At 45.0% G+C, this 21029-nt stretch overlaps 1 protein-coding gene across 2 annotated transcripts in view; it reads right to left on the bottom strand.

Moving 5' to 3' along the window:
- SIPA1L2 (signal induced proliferation associated 1 like 2) overlaps positions 1-20797 on the bottom strand; it is a 109566-nt gene extending 88769 nt beyond the window's left edge. For both annotated transcript variants that reach the window (XM_059053816.2, XM_059053818.2), the window contains exons 1-2: positions 19089-20797; positions 386-522 (exon numbers count right to left, since the gene is read on the bottom strand). In XM_059053816.2, coding sequence (XP_058909799.1) covers positions 386-522; positions 19089-20562 — 1611 coding nt within the window. In that variant the 5' untranslated portion in view covers positions 20563-20797. The remainder of the gene's footprint in view (positions 1-385; positions 523-19088) is intronic.
- Positions 20798-21029: the final 232 nt, after the last annotated feature.

Below are 21029 nucleotides of genomic sequence, written 5' to 3'. Positions count from 1 at the left end.
CCAAGTGCAAGGCCGCAGAGCTGCTGGACCTACAGACACGCTAAGCCAACACCCACCCCACGGGCAGCCTCCTGGTGTTCTGCATTGGACGCTAAGGTCGTCCTTCAATTCTGACATGAATCATACAGTTCAAGTTTGTCCTCTGCTTCAGGCCCCAAAACCTTGCATTTTGATCATTTTATCCTTTCTGTCCTGTAAGGTGGCAGTCAAATCACTGCCACCTGACATCCATCACAGGTCTTCAAATTTTCTACTTTGAACAAAACAGTATAAGCCCTTGCGGTCCCCTGAACTGCTGTGATCAGCACTGACAATGAAAGCAACACCTTAACCAAGCAGCGACCCCAAGGCCCATCCCAGGACAGACGCCGTGAGCGTCCAGTACCTCGCTCGTCCGGAAGGCCACCCGGTAGTTGAACTGGGAGCTTTCCTTCTCCTTGGGGTCTACTTCCACCTTCTCCCTCCGGATGCTGACGGCCACAGGGCCGAGGTTCTCATCGATTCCAAAGTAGTTCTGGTGCTCTGCAATGGAAGAGAGCAGGGCGTGACAAGAAGGGAACCAAGGACAGGGTGGCTGTCTTTCCGCTTGTGTATCTACTCCTTGAAGACGTACCAGTGCCTCTGGCGCAGGGTTCCCCCAGATGTGATCCACTGTCTTGGCCTCCAAATCAGATGCACTTTTAGCCTGTCATTTTCTACTACTTTGTCCTCCTATTCTGCTCCTCACTAGTTCATAAGCCGCGCAGGAGCCCCAAAGTTGAGTTTGGCATCACGGGAGAGAGTTTTGCCATCTTAGAAACTGTTAAAAAAGGCACCTGGCAACTTGAAGGACCGAGACTGACCAGTTTTCCTCCAGCTGGGAAGGTCACCTCCTCTGACGGATTAAAGGCAGTGGAGGTGAGCTAATCAGCCACTCAGATGAGCCGGATTCATCTCGGAGAACAGGGGGCTGGGTAAAGACCACCCTGTCACGATGATGTCATGAAAGCATCTAAGAGTCTAAAGCAAAATGGATCAGCCGACAAAAAATGGATACAAGGTCATTAAGCTGCTGAGTCCAAATCATATCTCCTAAAATACTACAACTTAGTTGACTATGTTATCAGCTAATCGTTTCTTTCACATAAAGTCAGGGTCCCACAGAGATCTAAATGCACACCGTCTCACTGGAGGAGTGCACTCTGAGGCCCTCCTGTCCACCTAGCACTGGGGCCCCCGAGGACATTCTTCCTAAGAGACGTCATTAGGCTCCTATTTATACACTCAGCAACTGTGCGCCAGGCACTGTCTCAGGGGTGGGGTAATAATCCAGAAAAACTCCCCACTCACGAAGCATGTACTCTAGTCTGAACGCTGCCAGTGACAGCAAGCTCACTGCTTCGCGAGAATCCCTTCTGCACACGTGAGCGAGCACTGCTAAAAGAAGTGAAAATGCTTCACTGCAACCAGACTCTTTAAGTGTTGTCTTCCGTAAGGACCCAAACTGAACGCTCAGATGTGGTCCGACCCATACAAAACAGAGGGTGCAATCACCCAAATGTTCACCCATGCTCCTGCTCCTGCATTTTAGCAACCCTTCACACCAGTAATCCACGCAGAGCAAGTGGTCCAGGCAAAGCCCAGGTGTTATTCACTTATTTCCTATTGAACTGCTGCCTGGGCCGTTCTCCAAGATGTACACTTATAAAATTGATTTTTTTTCACCCCACATGCAAAACTGCTTCTATCCCTTTTTGATGTCGCCTTAGAGGTTCTGGCCAATCTTTCTGACTTACAGTTTTCAGTTAAAAAGAAACATACTATATCAAACGTTTGTAAGCTTGAAAAAAGCCATATAGGTATTCCAAAGGCTTTGGGTTATGCTAACATTTTCTGCCACAGTAATTTCTGAAGGAATAGAGAATGTTATTCAGAAAGTAGAAAACAGGTTAAGGTCAACAAAGAAAAATGGCACTTGTATCACTCAAGGAAAATATTACTTAAAGCCGCTAATGAATACTGACTACATCTTAAAAGGCAGATCATTTACGTTTTACTTCTTGCAACCAAATGAGATAAAGACTGACATAATTTCCCTTTTAAGCCAGGCAGGGCTAGAAGAGCAAGTCGACTATTTTAGGGACTAAACCGTGAATTACTGACTTAGTCCTAGACTTACACAATAGGAAACGAGCCTTTGTTTTTCATGGATAACTCTGGTAACAGTCTGGTTAACTATTACAAACCTGCAGGGCTCCAGTGAAATTAAATGTGCATTGAAAAAAAAAGAGTTATTTACCCTGAGGAGTTATTTATCATCAGCTTGATACATTAAGGACCCACTTCAAGAAGTTACTGGACAAAGTGAGAGAGTGGCATGGACATATATACGTTACCAAATGTAAAATAGATAGCTAGTGGGAAGCAGCCGCATAGCACAGGGAGATCAGCTCGGTGCTTTGTGACCACCTAGAGGGGTGGGAGGGAGGGTGACTCAAGAGGGAAGAGATATGGGAACATATGTATATGTATAACTGATTCACATTGTTGTAAAGCAGAAACTAACACACCATTGTAAAGCAATTATACTCCAATAAAGATGTTAAAAAAAAAAAGATGTGGCACATATATACAATGGAATATTACTCAGCCATAAAAAGAAACGAAATTGAGTTATTTGTAGTGAGGTGGACGGACCTAGAATCTGTTATACAGAGTGAAGTAAGTCAGAAAGAGAAGAAAAACAAATACTGTATGCTAACTCACATATATATGGAATCTAAAAAAAAAATGGTTCTGAAGAAACTAGGGGCAGGACAGGAATAAAGACGCAGACATAGAGAATGGACTTGAGGACATGGGGAGGGGGAAGGGGAAGCTGGAACGAAGTGAGAGAGCGTCATGGACATATATACGCTACCAAATGTAACATAGATAGCTAGTGGGAAGCAGCTGCATAGCACAGGGAGATCAGCTCGTGCTTTGTGACCACCTAGAGGGGTAGGATAGGGAGGGTGGGAGGGAGACGCAAGAGGGAGGAGATATGGGAACATATGTATATGCATAACTGATTCACTTTGTCATGAAGCAGAAACTGACACACCATTGTAAAGCAATTATACTCCAATAAAGATATTAAAAAGAAAAAAAAAAGTGACTGGCAAAAATGCTCAAATTGGTTCCTTGTTAGGCATCTGATGAAATCCGTGACCATAAATCAAAAGAGCTTCAAATTATTTTAGGGAGAAAGAGTGAACAAACAAACAAAACCCCTTTTCAGGATAAAAGTGAGAGCCCAGATTAAGTGCATCCAATTATTAATTCTAATACATGCCAACTAAAACTCCTAAAGTGTGTGTGTGCTGTTCTCACACTTAGTAGGTGCTCTAGGGACAGATGACAGAGCAGTGACGGCAGGGGCTGTCTACAGGGGTGCACGGGGGAGTTTTCCGGGGTGATGGAGCTACCCCACATCTTGATTGTGGTAGTGGCTACATAACACACTCATTTGTCAAAACTCTGAGAACTGTACACCTTTTAAAAGGGGTGAGTTTCACTGTATGCGAAGTATATTTTTTTAAAACTGGGGAGGAAACAGAAGGTCGGTGAGAGGAAGAGCTGGTAGTGCTTGGAAAGTGGACGGGTCTCTGGCACAGATACAAGGCATGACCATTTCACTCACCCCAGCAGCTTCACCCCACCGCCTCCAGGGAGGAGCATTACTATTCCTCAAGTTATCACCCTCTCTCTTCCCATTTTCTCAACGACTAGCGGTCCTCAACCACCGCTCACTTTCTTCCACTCTACCACTCTTACTCAGGACTCCACGGCGTCTGCCGGCAAAGCCAGCACCCACCTTCCAGTCTCTGCCCTAGCAGTCCGCCGCCATGTCTGCACCACTGGCCACCCGCTCTGGGCTGGGACCCTCTACTTCCTAGACGGCTGGGGCAACCCCATTCAGAATGAGGCATCTCCCAGCTCTTTGCTCCTGGGTTTCTTCTGTCATTCCTCCCCGGCGTCTTCTCAGCCGGGCTGTCCTCTCTGATTCTGCCTCTGTCTTCATGCTTACCCGTTTGAAAGCCTATCCTCCTGTCTCCCCTTCCATCCATCAAACCATCTTCTCCTTTAAAGTCCTCAATGCTATCATCCAATCTCTGTCTAGGCTCTTCTCTCATAAATCTGCTCACTCACACGCCTTTGCCTCCTCTGCCTGCCACCTCTCCCACTCTTCTTCACTTGACGTTCCTATTCATCGTTCCAGACTCAGTGCAAACATCATGTCCAGCGGGAATATTCACCGCCTCTCCAGACGAGGCTAAGTCCTTCAAAAATTTTTTTTCTAAGTATAGTTGATTTAAAGTATATTAGTTTCGGGTATACGGCATAGTGATTCAGTATTTTTACAGATTTCACTCCATTAAAAGTTATTACAAGATAATGGCTATAATTTCCTGTGCTGTATAATATATCCTTGTTGCCTATCTATTTCATACAAAATAATTTGTATCTCTTAATCCCCTATTCTAACCCTCCCTGCTTTCCTCTCCCCACTGGTTACCAGTAGTTTGTTTTCTATGGCAGTGAGTCTGGTGTTTTCTTTTATTTTTCAGATTCCACATATATCATGCAGTATTTGTCTTTCTCTGTCTGACCTATTTCATTAAGCATAACATTCTCTAGGTACAAACATATTGCTGCAGATGGCAGAATTCCATTCATTTTTATGGCTGAGTAATATTCCACTATATATATGTACCAATTCTTTATCCATTCGTCTGTTGATGGACACTCGGGTTTCTTCCATGTCTTGGCTACTGTAAATAGTGCAGTTATGAACATTGGGGTCTGGGTATCTTTTCTAATTAGTATTTTTGTTTTTTCTGGATATACAGCCAGGAGTGGAATTGCTGGATGATATGGTGGTTCTATTTTTTGTTTTCTTAGGAGCCTCCATACTGTTCTCCATAGTAGCTGCACCAATTTACATTCCCACCAACAGTGTAGGAGGGTTCCCTTTTACCCACATCCTCACCAACATGTGTTATTTGTGGGCTTTCAGGTGATGGCCATTCTGACTGGTGTGAAGTGATCTATCATTGTTGTTTTGATTTCTATTTCTCTAATTATTAGTGATGTTGAGCATTTTTTTCATGTGCTGGTTAGCCATTTGTATATCTTCTTTGGAAAAATGTCTATTCAGGTCTTCTGCCCATTTTTTAATTGGGTTGTTTGGTTTGTGATATTGAGTTGGATAAGCTGTTTATATGTTTTCATTATTAACCCCTGATCAGTCATATCATTTGTAGATATTTTATCCCATTCCGTAGAACGTCTTTTTGTTTTGTCGATGGTTTCCTTTGCTGTGCAAAAGCTTTTAAGTTTAATTAGGTTCCACTTGATTATATTTGCTTTTATTTCTTTTGCCTCAGGAGACAGAGCCAAAAAAAATATTTCTATGACTTACATCAAAGAGTGTACTGCATATGTTCTCTTCAGTGAATTTTATAGTCTATAGGATTTAGGTCTTTAATCCATTTTGACATTATTTTTGCATATAATGTGAGGAAATGTTCTAATCTCCCTCTTTTACATGTAGCTGTCCAGTTTTCCAAGCACCACGTATTGAAGAGACTGTCTTTTCTCCACTGTATATTGCCTCCTTTGTCATAAATTAATTGACCACAAATGTGCGGGTTTACTTCTCAGCTCTTTATTCTGTTCCATTGATCTATATGTCTGTTTTCATGTCAGTACCATGCTGTTTTGATTACTGCAGGTTTGTAGCATAGTCTGAAGTCTGAGAGGGTGATACCTCCAGCTTTGTTCTTTATTCTCAAAATTGTTTTGATAATTTTGGTTTTTCTGTGGATCCACAGGAATTTTAAGATTATTTGTTCTAGTTCTATGAAAAACATCATGGGTATTCTGATAAGGACTGCATTTGATCTGTAGATTGCTTTGAGTAGTATGACCATTTTAACAATATTCTTCCAATCTAAGAACACGGGATACCTTTCCATTTCTTTGTATCATCTTCAATTTCCTTCATCAGTGTTTTATAATTTTCAGAGTACAGGTCTTTCACCTCCTGTTTATTCCTAAATGTTTTATTCTTTTAGATGCAATTTTAAATGGGATTGTTATTTTTTAGTCTCTCTTTATGGTAGTTCATTATTAGTCTATGAAAAAGCAACTGATTTCTGTATATTAATCTTGTGTCCTGAAACTTTGCTGATTTCATTTATTAATTCTAAGATGTCTTGGTGGGTGTGGGGTGGCCACTACTGGGGAGAAGACTCAGCTACAGGACACAGAGGAGACCCAGTCCCGGGGCAGAGCCTGGGTGGGGTGGCGGCAGCCACTGTGGGCGTTTACTCAAAAGCAGTATATTGGAAGCATCCCAGATCTCTGAAGATGCCTGCTCCACCACAGCTCACCCCCACCAGCCCTTCTTCAAAGGTACCTGCTCTGTGGTGTGGGCTGGCTAGCTTCTGATGGCCTGTCCCCGCCGCACACCACCCTCCAACGCTGGCTGGGGGTGGCGCCCCCTAATCTGCAGAACCATCCCATTCCTCTATCACCTTTGGCATTTCTTTGGCTTCTTCCTAGTTTGCCGCTCCTTTGTGGCTTTATGCCCTTTTTGTATTACTTGACTATCATTTTTCTGTGGTGTTTGAAAGGGGGAAAGGTAACATGTGTGTTGAAATTGCCACATATAACTTGCAGTCCTAAACTCATTTACTCCTAAATATCGATAATTCGAATGAGCCTGATAATTGGCTTCTGAATCTGAGCTTTCCTACTTATCACCTCCTTAACCTTGGGTTAGTTACATAAACTTTCTTAACTTCAGCATCCCCACCTCACCCACCCCTAAAATATATATAATACATTTAGCATCATTAACCTGAGAGAGACATTATAGTTGAAGACAGGCATATTAATGACAACAACAACAAAAAAAACTCAATGAAAGACAAAAAGGGAGTGAACATCAAATAAACAGCATTATGGGGCATTTTGATTTTGAGTCCAACAGTCTGATAGTTCAAGAGTCGTCCTAAAGGAGATTCATACTTTTCATCTCAAAAGCTAATCTGTAATCAGAGGTTACATCGCATTCAGGGTAGTCTTTTAAAGAAAGTAGTGGCATATATAATATTTTACTGAATAATTCCTACCAGTAACTAATTTCTTTTTAAATGAAGGGAACCCAAAATATGTATATTACCCTGTCCACCAAAGATGGCAGGCAAATTAGTGAGAAAAACAATTTTTTCCTTAGTGTCTACCTCTCCAAGCCATGACCCACACTTGTTTTTGATTTTCCTCTCTCTCACTCAGACACACACTTCTTGAACGCAAGTAGAGAAGACACTTCTGCTACATACAAACCATCACACCTTTGGACTTGCCAGTTCTAAGGCCCCGTAGCTATGTTCTAAGGGATCTCTCCGTGCTTTCAGTCTCACCAAGAAATACAGCAGGTTACCTGGACGTGTTTCTAAAGAAACCACAGTCTTAGGCTGCCCACTGTAACATTCTGTCTAGCTTTCATATGGGGCATTCCGCACACGGTGGAGATTAGAGCAGGGAACGTGCTCCCTATGGCCTCCAGGAGGGAGCCAAGGGGACCCACTCAAATGACACCTGGTCCCCTTCAGGACAGCTCAGCCTGTTCATCTGCATCACAAGAGCCTTCCCCTCTGTGGGCAGAGGACAATGAGCCCCTCACCCACTTGAGCCCATCCTTATCTCAAGCCCTTGATTTCCATAAAGTTGCTTCAAGGGGGAATCAAATAAAATCCTTCCCTGGCAGAATGGAAGCTGTGAAAAGACTGGAAAAGCTGAATGAAAATCTACATATCATGTAAATACAACAGGGCCAGATTAAAAAAAAAAATTGGTTAACAAGATTTCAGCGTAGGAAATGAGATTCAGTGTATCTCTGTGGTGCACTCTGGCTGCTCAGTAAAGAAAAGAAAAAGGGGTACGTTGAACCTTAGCCCAAAGGCTGTTTCCGGGTACTGTCGTATCTTGGAAGGGAGAGGTATTGGGTCCGTCACTCATGGAATGAACAGGTGAGGACCACGACTCTACATGCCTCCCGAGGCCAGCATGTAAAAGAGAAGCCATGTGGCTTTGCCTCGGGGGTGATTTCTCAGAGGGGTCAGCACCATATGGGCCACGGCACCATCAACAAATCCACAAGAGCCACTAGCAGCTGTGAACTATGTCCCATTGCCCTGCATTGGTTAGTACTCACAGTAGAAGCTTTCCTTTAAGGGTTCTTTGTTCTTTCAATAGCCAGTTGATCATTTAATTGTCAGCTCACTGCCTATCTGGGTTAAACCCATGGCTGCAGGTGGCTGCTAAGCTCCTTCCTATGATGTATCTTTTGTCACTTTCTCCTCCAAACAACTGTTAAATCACCTCCCCCATTCCAGGAGTTATACAGACGTGAACAGGGAATGATGAATACATAAATGGATGAATGAAAAAAACAACAGGACATGCTTTTGCAGATAATAACATTAAGAGACATTAGAGAACCTCAAGGAATCTCAAACTCCCTGCTAATGTTTCATGGATTAAATTACCTAATTTGATGGGGAAAATGATGCATTTTTGCTATGTGAATTCTCCTTTGACCAAAATTTAACCAAAGCATTAGCTAAGCTTGAAAAATCTGAGGTATTACAGTGAAAATAACAATATTAAACATACCGTATGTAAATTAACTCATTCATCTCCCTACCTATGAGCAGGTATCCCCATTTTACAGATGGTAATACTGAAGCTGAGAAACGAATGATGTGCTCAAGGTTATAAGCCCCTGTGACAGAGTCAGGATGCAAACCTTGTCAGTCTGGCTTTAGCGCTCTCTCATATAAAGCAACGCTAGGGTGATGAGGTTACCGTGAAGATTTAAATTATAAAAATCAACTCATGCACAGTAAAATGAACACAACCCAAAGATGAGACAACAAATCTGTCCTGAACATAAGGATGGTATCTTGGAAGATGCAATTTTAAGAAAACCTTGAATAAAAAGTGCAAGTCCAGGGACTTCCCTGTTGGCGCCGCGGTTAAGAATCCGCCTGCCAATGCAGGGGACATGGGTTCGAGCCCTGGTCCGGCAAGATCCCACATGCTGCGGAGCAACTAAGTCCGTGCGCCACAACTACTGAACCTGCGCTCTAGAGCCCACGAGCCACAACTACTGAGCCCACGTGCCACAACCACTGAAGCCCGTGCGCCAAGAGCTCGTGCTCCGCAACAAGAGAAGCCACCGCAATGAGAAGCCTCCGCGCACTGCAAGGAAGAGTAGCCCCTGCTTGCCGCAACTAGAGAAAGCCCGCACGCAGCAAGGGAGACCCAACACAGTCAAAAACAAAAATAAATAAATGAATGAATAAATTTATTTTTTAAAAAGTGCAAGTCTGGAGAAGTAAGGCAGCTATCAAAGACTTCCTTTGATAATGCGTAATTTTTAGTGTCATTTGCTACAAGGATGGGAAGGAGAAAGAAAACACTACGAGAGCAAAGAAAGGGTTCACTGTGTAAAAGCTGAGAGGCCCAGATCATTATTGAGAGGAGCAGTTGTCCGGCTTTCCTTTTATTTCTTAAGTGGGACAAAGAGCGAAATAAATTTTGGATCTGAACAAATGCAAGGTAGGTGGGTTTTAGTAAGTTCTAGGTGCTCTGAGACCTTATCTTGCCGAGCCCTTGACTTCCAGCTTTACTGGACCAGTGCTACCGAATGCCAACTTCGTGTGCTCAATGCACAGAGAGGCCAAACAAACCCAAACGTCGGAGTTCGGAGCAGAGAAAGGTTTATTGCAGGGCCATGCAAGAAGATGAGTGGCTTGTGCCCCCAAAGCCCCAAACTCCTTGAAGGGCTTCAGAGCAAAGCACTTTTAAAGGCAAGGTGAGGGAGGAGCTGTGGTTAGTTGTTGCAAACATCTTGGGGTCAGAATCCTTTGTTCTCGCAGCTGTCCACACAGGTCAGGTCACCATGTTCCTGTAAATCTCCAGCAAGACAAATGTTATTCTCTGTTCTGTAACTTTTTCTCTCTATATGAATGGGAAAGTGCTATACGTTTAAAGGTCAGAGTCTTGAGAATGGGCTCTCCTGTAATATTTCAGGCTATAGGCAACCATCTTAACTTGTAGCAAAAGCAATAAAATACAAAGGCTAAAGTCAAAGAAACAGATCTAATATGGAAGCAGATTTGTTCTTCCTTATTACTACACCAGTAGCAAAATGCAAGGAAGTTTTCCCAGTTAACTGCCGCATGGGTCAAACTATACAGAAATATTAGAGTATTAATAACTCTTCCTAGAGAAATACAAGAGCATCAGTTCCTCCTCAATAACTGACTGAGAACACATCTGAGGACAAAGGATGAGTAGGATGAACTAGCGTACAGTCCTAAAATGCTGCAGGGGGTGGGAACTGTGACCTCCCAGCACAGCATACATGTTTCCCAGCCCCCCCCCCCCACCCTCTGCCCCCTCAGCCACATGGAACCCATAGGACTATAACCCACAGGCTGAATCCCCTGTGCAGCTGGGTGATTCCTCCGTGCTAAGAGCCCCCCTGGACCTCAACAGGAGCTCTGTTTGTGGAGGTACTGGCCAGGCTCTAAGGTTAAGGGCTGAGTTGATTGTGTCCGCTAAAGGAAGCATTTGCATCCCAGAATAGTACTATTGTTAGGTGGTACTCAGTTCCCCCATATGAATTTAATAGTGTCCAATTCGCTATTAATTTTCTTCAGTGACTGTATAAAACCAGAAGGAAAGAAAAAAAAAAAAGAAGCCACCAGGCATGAAATTCAAAGCAAATGCAGCCATGCATCACTCAGCAATGGGGTTCATTTGATATGTAAAAGTATCCTCCTGCCCACAACTGCCACATTAGTGAAACTTAAGTGAATGTGTTTGGAATGGAGTGGCAGACTTCACCAGACACCTTTCCCGGGGGGCCACGGGCCATATGGTTCTCTCTACTATTTACTCTCTTCATCTTTTTAACCATTAAAATAAAGTCCTGCCCTTTAAATGCTGCACCGGTGGTAGGGGCACTAGTTTCGTTTTAGAGAGAAGTCTCACACATTTATTTAAGAACTCCTGGGAGGACAAGGATATATACTATGTAACAGGCACTGTTCTAAGCCCTTTACAGGAGATATTTTTATATTTTTATGATGATCCCATTTTTAGATGATTAACTGAGGCACAAAGAAGTTCAAGAAGTTGTCCAAAACTGAGTTGGGATGTAAACCCAAGAGTCTGATTTCAGAACAGTCTATGCTCATTACATCAAGATATGCTGCCCTGCCTGCCAGTCACAGGCCTCCAACTACAAATGAGAATGGACGGACACCGCTGCCCAATGGCAAAAAGACAATTCCCCAGGCACAAAATAGTTGGTTGGTATCAAAAGGGGCAAGAGGGTTATTATACATATTCTAGAAGAATCCTTTATTTGTATTTGTTCATTTAGCAGATGTATGTACGAATAATACCCTTCAGTTAAAATATTAAGGACAAAGATTACCATTGGAGAAAAGGATAAATTTACATAGAGCTGGGTAACAGTAGTTAAAAAAAATTAGTGAACTTAAAAGATTTTTACAGAAAAGAAGCCCTGGAGAGAATGCCTGCATGTGCTGCATATCCAGCAGCCAGGGCTGGGCCAGACACAGGAAGGGCCTTCAAGGCTTAAGGGCTGGAATCTTGGGGCGTAATAAGGGAACAACAAATCTGACTCCATACTGGATGTTTCTTTTACTTTCACCTTTGTATTAATACTCTAATATTTCTGTAGAGTTTGACTGATGTGGCAGTTAATTGGGAAAACTTCCTTGCATTTTGTTACTGCTGTAATAAGGAAGAACAAATCTGCCTCCATATTAGATCTGTTTCTTTGACTTTAGCCTTTGTATTTTATTGCTTTTGCTACAAGTTAAGAATGTTGCCTATAGCCTGAAATGTACAGGAGAGCCCATTCTCAAGGCTCTGACCTTTAAAGGTATAGCACTTTCCCATTCATATAGAGAGAAAAAGTTACAGAACAGAGAATAACATTTGTCTTGCTGGAGATTTACAGGAACATGGTGACCTGACCTGTGTGGACAGCTGCAAGAACAAAGGATTCTGAGACCAAGAAGTCTGCAACAACCAGCCATACCCCTTCCCCTTCCGGTATAAAAGAAGCCTCAATTCTAACTCATGTTAAGATGGTTCTTTGGGACACTAGTCCACCTTCTTCTCAGTCTGCTAGCTTTCCAAATAAAGTGGCTATTCCTTGCCCCAACAGGTTGTTTCTTGATTTATTGGCTTGTTATGTGTCTGACCTTGGACTCGGTAATAGGGGCAGAAATGGACCTTGGAAAGGTCAGTCTTACACCCTACACTGTGGTATGGATATGGCTTCTGTTGGACACCCAGTCTGCTCAGAAGCAGCTAAACACTCTTTTCTGAAAAATTCCAACCTTTTCAAAAAGAATTCCTATCTGCCCACACCTAAGAAGTCTGGTAAAGCTATGATGGGAAGGGGAAATCAAAGAAGTTCTCTGTCCTATTCATGGGCACATGACGGAACTATAAGCACTAGGGCCCCTAAGCACAAGGCAGTGGGGAGAGAAGAGGGCAAACTAAGACTCTCTTTCATACACACTACAGAGTCTGCCCCCATAAAACCAATTCAGCTCTTTACAAAGGATTTCTACTAGATACATACTTCTTTTGTTGTACTTGTCATAGAAAATCCCCCCCAAAAAATGAGCTTGCCACAAAGGCCTCCTTCAGAGAGTTCAGTGAAGATTTGGGAACCAGAGTGCCAAGGACATCCCAAACAGCCCCTCACAGCCACCTCACCGTAACCTGCAGGTTTCAGGGGAAATTCAAAGAGAATGTCTTTGCATTTCAATACAGATAGCAGAAACAGTAAATTCTAGGGTTTCCCTGGTGGCACAATGGTTAAGAATCTGCCTGCCAAGGCAGGGAACATGGGTTCAAGCCCTGGTCTGGGAAGATCCCACATACCGTGGAGCAACTAAGCCCACGCGTCACAACTACTGAGCCTGCGCTCTAGAGCCCACGAGCCACAGCTACTGAGCCCGTATACCACAACTACTAAAGCCCACATGCCTAGGGCCCGTGCTCCACAACAAGAGAAGCCACCGCAGTGAGAAGCCCGCGCACCACAACGAAGAGTGGCCCCCGCTCGCCACAACTAGAGAAAGCCTGCGCGCAGCAACAAGGACCCAATGCAACCAAAATAAATAAAATTTTTAAAAAACAACTAAATCTAGATTATAAAAAAAAAAAAAAAAGTAAATTCTAAAGCTTAACAATTCCCCTGCCCCTCAAGGTAAGTTTGAGAACGATACTCATGGCAAGTGTGTACAGGAAGGGCCCTGGAGGTTTGCTACTTTTAAGAACTGTATCAATTTTTTTCTTTCTTCTTATTTTAAAGATTCTCATTTAAAAATATCATGAGAATTTATAACTTACATTTAAAAAAATTAAGTAAATCATTTTAAAATTGTTTTTGATTTATAGAAAAGCTGCAAAGATAGCAGAGAGTTCTCTTATACCGCTCACCCAGTTTCCTAGCTGTTACCAGCTTACATACTTTGGTATATTTGTTCAATTACTGCACTAATATTGGTATATTATTATTAACTGAAGTCTATAGTTTACTCAGATTTTTTTTAGTTTTTACCTAGTATCCTTTTTCTGTTTGAGGATCCCATCCAGGACACCACATGACATTGTCATAGTGTCTCTTTAGGGTCCTCGAGACTGTGACAGTTTCTCAGACTTCCCCTTCTTCGATGCCCATGGCGGTTTTGAGGAGTACGGGGCAGGAATTTTGTAGAATGTGCCTCAGTTGGGATGTGTCTAATGTTTTTTCCTAAACAGACTGAGGTTATGTTTTTGGAGAGGACGATCACAGAAATGCCATTCCCATCACATCAAGGGTACAAACCATCCACATGATTTGCCCCTGGTGATGCTGACCTGGATCCCCGGGCTGGGGCAATGTTTGCCAGGCTTCTCCCCTCTTTCCACAGTCCATCCTTCGGAGGCGAGTCACTAAGCGCAGCCCAAATTCAAGTGGAGGAGGGGAAGGCCACGACTTAAATTTCTATAATTTTTCAAGGTTTATGAAATTTGAACATTTTTATAGCAATTTGCTTTTCGAGTAAAGATCTGTTGTTAAAATGAACGTTCATTAATATATTTGACATGAGTGGTGTTGCAGGTGGAAGAAATTTAGGTCTCTTTATCACTATGTTTCTGTCAAGTTGAAACATTCTTCTTTGAAGTAAAGCAAATACAGTCATTAACTCTTCTGCCCAGATCACGGTTGGCAAATACCTGGCATCTCCCCATGTGCCTGGGGCGGAGGTTGATCACTGCCAATGGCTCTTAGAGTGCTGTTGCAGCTGTTGTACACAATGACAGAGGTACCAATGAGGAAGCACAAGCACCCAAAGCAAGCTCCACAGCACTAGCAAGAGGGGGCTCCACTTACATCCGTTTTCCTGCATCAGGAAAAGCCTAGCAGGATACCGATGAAACTATTCACAGGAACTGTCTCTTTCTTATGGATTGGAGGGGTTTGCTTTCTCTTTCTTTTGCTTCCCTACCTTTCCTTATTTTCCCATAATGATCATATAGTATTTATACGCCATTTAAAAATTCTAAACCAAAAAAACAAAAGATAAATACTGTCAATCTTAGTATTCCGTCCACTCCCCACGTCCACAGGAACACACATAATGCTCCCAAAGGCTCAGACACAATTCAGCCACTTTTCACTTCATTCCTGAGTTATCAAAGAGGTGCAGCTTTACCCTTCTCTCTGGTTTGACCTCCATTTACCCCAAAGTGACTTACTTCGTCTTCTGGAGCCATTCTTGTGTGCGTGACCTGAAGCAAGGCATTGGACAGCTTTAGAACTCCTGAGCAACTCTCAGGTACACTGCTGCCTAAGAAGTGCAAGACACACAGCAACCCACAGCGTCCCTCCGCTGTCCGCGTGGCTCCGGCCCCAGTCACACTCTGGACAGTGAGCTGCCGGCCAGCGGCTCTAAGCGGTTCTAAGCCCCAGGAGGTCTGCTGTGCTGCAAGGGAAGCTAAAGGCAATTTCAAACCAAGACCACAGGTGGAATCCCCATCTAGTGGACCCTAGCTCCCAGGAGGGAACTGCAGCTGCACTAGAGTTCCATGAGGGATAGAGCGGCCTGGCACCCAGCACCAGGGTCATCACCCGTGAAAGGAAGGGACATTCGAGAGCATTCACTAAGCTTGCTACAATCAGGCTCTTTTAAAAAGCTGTTTCACTGAAGGCTGCAGAATGATTTGCCCGGACAAGCGATATTACCCACAGGGCACCGTGGCAGGCCGCGCCCCTGCATAAATCCTTTTGCAAAGTTATTCAAATCCGTTCAAAGACTATGTGTCATAGGAATACACCTCGACATGAGGACAGCCATTTCACGTTAACTACCCAATAAAGAGTCAACCAGGGTGCTGAATTGGGCGACTGGGATTGACATGTATACACTGATGTGTATAAAACTGATGGCTAATAAGAACCTGCTGTATCAAAAAATAAATAAGATGAAATTTAAAAATTAAAAAAAAAAGAGTCAACTCCCTTATTAAAGCTGAAAAGTTTACCAATTGATGCAGGGCGTCGTCACTTGAAAGAAGGGAAAGAAAGAGAGAAAGAGATTCAGAGAGGTGGGTCTTTTAAACCTTTCCCAGCAATCCGGCGGTGTGGGGGGGCATGTCATTCTTTTGAAAATGAAGTTTCACACAGAACAATGAAGGATGGAGGAAAAGAAAAGGCGTTCTGGAAAGTACCAAAAGATTCCTCGAAAGCCTGCTTCCAAAGAGAAGAACTGAGTGAAGGGAAACGAGAAAAAGGGAAAGAAAACATCTGCACAAATGCTCTATCTGTGACAGTCTGCCCAGGGCCTCTGTTTTTAAACACAATGCTGTTCCTGCAACTCGCGATGTGTTGGCAGATATAAACTCCAGTGGCTGAAGCTGGTGGGAAAAATGGGGGGAAATCATTAATTTAATCATTGCACTTTATCTGGCAGACACATGCTTTTGTGATCCTTGGACAAAAGCCAGGCTCCAGTCCCACACGTAGGAGGCCTTGGCCACCTGGCCGCTGGGAATCCGGGCTGCTGCCTCTGCCTTTAGTCCTTAATGGCTCTACAGAGAGACCAGCAAGAGCAACGGCAGCTGCTCTTGTAGCCAGTTGTGTTTTTTTTGAGATCACACAGGCCCACAGGGGAAGAGCTAAATATAGGAGGAAGCGAGCACAGTCCAGGGCTGCAGGGAGAGAGCACAGAGTGGCAGGGCTGGGCTGGGTCTGATTCTGTCTCCTCCTGCTCTGTCCTGGCCCCGGGTCCCATGAGCCCCACAATAGTAACCGCGCCCGGCACACAAGACAAAGGGCCCCGGGGGACGGCTGTCCCACACCTTCGTTGTGCAGGCTTGAAGTCTAGAATGTGGCTGTGTCTGCCTCATTCACAGACCCACAGGGAGCCCAGCACCCCGGAACTGTCAAACCACACGTCTACACCCACTTACAACTCACCACAGGGCACCTACTCTCAGATTTTTCTTATTTACGTTTTCTTGCACATTCATATCTACCAAGTTTGATGATGTCATTTCTAAAGCCCTGGAAAATCCTCAGTAGCAAATCAGGAAAAGTGGAAGAAATAAACCACTCACAGGCAACTCTTTACAATTATCAGGAAGTGACAGAGTTCAAGAGAAAAACTACAAAACCCAGTCAGGAGAATTAAGAGAATCTAGCAACCTAAAATTATCTCATGGAACAGGCCTTAAGGACATTAAATGGATCGGATGGTGGTATCCCTGCCTGGGTCCAGAAAACATCAGTTCTTTATTCCATACACACTGCGTAGACTTAATACACTAAGAGATGCAAAGGAGTACAACAAACGAGACGTTGGCACTAGGTGTTTGCATAAATACACATGTATACAGATATATACACATATACAATTTTTACATCCTGATATTCTACAGGGTGAATCGCAAACCACTTACAAAACTCAGCCAGAATGACTCATCGCCTAAGGATTTCAGGGCAATAACAATTCCAACAGACTATTTTATTGCTAGCAATGACAGCCATGGCTTCATCGATTAAAAAATATCTTAAGCAGGAAGCCTATTTCTCCACAGTCTCCCTTTCCAAAAATAACTAAGTTCCACCTCGAGAGCATCCATGAGCAGAGTATTATAATCCTCTGCCCCTGGACGAACAGTCCTGAGGACCCTGAGTTATTTCCGGCACAGATTGAAAAGAAGATCTAAGACTCCGTGCGTTCACTGGCGGGAAGGCAGTGACATCACAAAGGTGATGCTGACGCCCACCCGGGGCCCAGGGCTGAGACGGGAGTGTTGGGGACACAGCCAGGGAATCAAGATGTGGACAACGTTATTTCAGTCCCATCATGTCACCCGTACAAGACCAGAAAGACAACTCAAACTGTATGACCAGTCGCAATTCAAATGCCTGCTCATTTAGCTATGTTGCTTATCAACATTATATTCATTCCATTGATTTATATGATTTCATAATATCACGATTACGGATGACTGGTTACATCTGGATTGATGCAAAAGGGTGGGGGGGATTATTAATTTAATAATTGCACTTGGTCCAGCTTGTAGTCCAGGGGAAAAAGCACTAAGAAGGCTCCAGGGACTGAAGTGGATGGAGTGACCTCCTGACGTTAGAGCTACACCACGACCAACCCCCCAAAATAACAGCTGGAGTCAAAGATTGCAGGCAAGCATTCTGAAGATAGAAACCAATACTAAATAAATTCAAAGTACAGTCAGCTGGCATTTATACACACCAGAAGGGACAGAGGAGGAGAGGCCCCCCCGAGGCTGACTGGGCCACCTCTGCCTCCTTTGTGCTCTAAGAGGTGATACCTGGGAATGGAGGGGGGTGGCAGGTGAAACTGCAAACAGAAAACTGAGCCCCAAAGAGTATGCTGTCCTAGAAGGAAGGGGCCACGGAAGCAAGTCACACCCACTAAGAAGGCAGGACGAGCCAGAGTCCCCGGGTGTTCCGTTTGGCATGTGTTACTGACGTGTGCGTGGAACACGTTTCTCTGTAGGCCTGTAAGACAGAGCGGATTCTCATGTCCCTGGAATAACTAATGACACACTGAAAGGCTGAGGACTCAACTACGTGACTTCTGAGGGGTGCATCCTTCGAGGCTAAACATACAAATAAAAGTAAACATCATTTATTCTACACGTACTTAAAGAATTTCTGGAATAACAATACCAAGGAAATATTTGTATCTGAACCTTTAAGCCTATGTGTAAAACTGCAAGAAGACTAAATTTGTCTATCCTACTAATTTATACATTCATACGTTCTTTCAACAAAGATTTACTTAACACCTTCCACGAGGTACAGCAAGGCAGAAAGAGCTGTGAAGACATAAAATTAAAAAGATGAAGCAAAGGTGTGGGAGAAAAGTACAGAAAAAGCTAGAGGGAAAAGAACCAGAACTGTCCACCGTACACACAGTGTAAGAGATTATTCAGAGGTATGAAAAGGCAATGGAGTTCATCAGCGAAGACCTCCTGAAAGGGGTAAACCTGAACGGAGCCTGACGTTTGCGACGCTCACACGTTGGCAGAGAAGGAAAGAGCAGACGTTGCCACATCAGGGACTAGGGATCAGCAAAGGCAGGGAACTGGGGATTTCTAAAGAAGGGATCTGGGACATCCCTGGCGGTCCAGAGGCTAGGACTCCGCGCTTCCACTGCAGGGGGCACGGGTTCCATCCCTGGTTGGGGAACTAAGATCCTGCATGCTGCAGGGCGTGGCCCCCCAAATTTTTTAAAATAAAAAAATAAAGAAAGAAGGGATCAGTCCGGCAGCAATGGAGGCCCTGTGACACAGAACAAGCTCAAACCCAGTGGACAAAGGCCTGGGACACGCTCCGACCCAAAGCCACACACCCCAGGGGGCCCCAGGGAAACGGCCCTGGGACACACAGGGCCCCTTACCTTTGCCGTAGAAGAACCTGCGGTAGTAATAGGCCCCCAGGTCGATGTGCTCGATGACGTAGCGCCTGACCTTCTCCCTGTGGATCGGCTGGTTCTCCCTGGGCACCTCCAGGACCGAGACGCCCGCGTTGGTGCAGTGAGAGCTGAGCGAGGCCTCGAAGGAGCAGCTTTCCCCGGAGCTGAAGGAGGACGAGTTGGCCCTGGACAGCGCGATCCTCCTGTCGCCCTCCCCGCCTGTCTCGTTCCGAAAGTAGGGGCAGCTGAGGACCAGGTCGTTGCTCTTGCCGTCACCGTCGTCCGTGTCCGGGTTCTCTTTGGGGTTGAGGTCCTCTTTGCTCCCCAGCGGGGAGTCACAGCTGCCCGTCGGGCCCACGGGCATCTGGGTCTGGGATGCCGCCGAGGCCCCGGTGGTGATGTTCTTCCTCTTCCCCACGTTCGCCCTCGTGGCCATGGCTTCGTTGATATTAAACAAGATGCTCTGGACGTCATAATGTGCAAAACAGCGCTGGCAGTTCCAAGGGCGGACGCCCCTCTCCAGACGCCCGTCCTCCAGCTCAGAGGCGAACTTGAACGTCTCGTGCTCACTTTTCACGGTCCGCAGCTTGCGGAAGAGGGACGTCTCCATGGACTCCGCCTTCAACCTCCGTTGGAAAGGCTTGTCCCTGTCTCTCCCCAGGAGGGCACTGTCCATATAGTCTAATCCTGAGATGCGCACGAATTCGCCTCTAGAAATCTGTGCTGCGGCGTGAAGGCTGGGGGAGATTGCAGGGTCGCAGGGGAAAAACTCGGGGAACCCGAACGGGGCCATCACCTTGTGGTCGTCGTCCTCCAGCCGGTACCCGCGGAGCATAGCAAAGAAGTTCTCCCCCGACAAGCCCTGTCGGTCGATGGAAGACGTGCTCCCGTACTCCCGGTGCAGGGCGGCCCCGGTATTGGGGTTCACTGCGTTTTGGTCTAGGACGTCTTCCGCGTCGATGTCACTGATGGTAACATCACTATTGCTCCTCTGTCTTATGGGGTGCAGTCCCCTCTGCGGAGAGTGAACGAAGATGTCTCCGATGGTATACTTCGCCTCCACGAAGTCTAGGTCGAGCAGCTCCTCTTGCTGGCCGTCACTCTGGCTGTTTTGCCCGTTGTGCATAATGGACGTGACACTTTCGTAGCTGGTCTGGGACCGGCTTTCCCACAGGGCCTTGCAGGGCAGCTCCTTGGAGGAGTCCTTTTTAGGAGGCCACTCAGACACCCTTGCCCTGACGCCCATCTTGGGCACGGCCGGGGTACCATTAGCCGGACCACCGTTCTCACTGGAACTGGAAGCATTCAAGGAAGCGGCGGGTCCCACGTTGCCATTGATGGCTTTAAATTTTCGAGCAAAATAATCATCGGACTGCATGATTCTGGGAGGACCCTTGAACTTCGAAGAGGCTCTGCCTACCTTGTGCTGCTCTTCTTGTGACTGCTGGGGGTCACTCATGTCTACCGATGATGCAGGAAGCTCCGAGTCTCGCCAGAAAGACCGGTGGAAATCTAATTACATTGCTATTTACAAAGGCTTCTTCTATAGTTGTATTTTTTCTTGGTTACCTGAAGCAAACATCCTCAGAGTAGGGTTTCTCCAAAACCACCTTGCTTCTCAGTTGCTGTAATAATTTTGAACACCTCTGTCCTTTTCAAAAGCATCCCTTAAGACATCTGGCCAGTTCCTTTACCTGAATTAAAAAACAGGAAATAGCCATTAACAATCACTTTAGCTCCAGTTCAATACATTCTCCACGTGGTTTCCTATCTGCCCGTCTCTCCAGTTCCCCGTAAACTGTCGTGAAGTTTCATGGTTCCGCACCGCTGTTCACACTCTCCTTCTCTCTGGAACACTCTGCCTACTCACTCTACCTGGCTGCTTAAAATTTACACCACACAATCAAGCAGTACCCTCCCACGCTC

The sequence above is a fragment of the Kogia breviceps genome, chromosome 2 (genome assembly GCF_026419965.1).
Source record: "Kogia breviceps isolate mKogBre1 chromosome 2, mKogBre1 haplotype 1, whole genome shotgun sequence".
In the NCBI taxonomy this organism is placed as follows: domain Eukaryota; kingdom Metazoa; phylum Chordata; class Mammalia; order Artiodactyla; family Physeteridae; genus Kogia; species Kogia breviceps.
The sequence above is the reverse complement of the archived record's forward strand: the minus strand, read 5'-3'. Positions and strand labels throughout refer to the sequence as shown.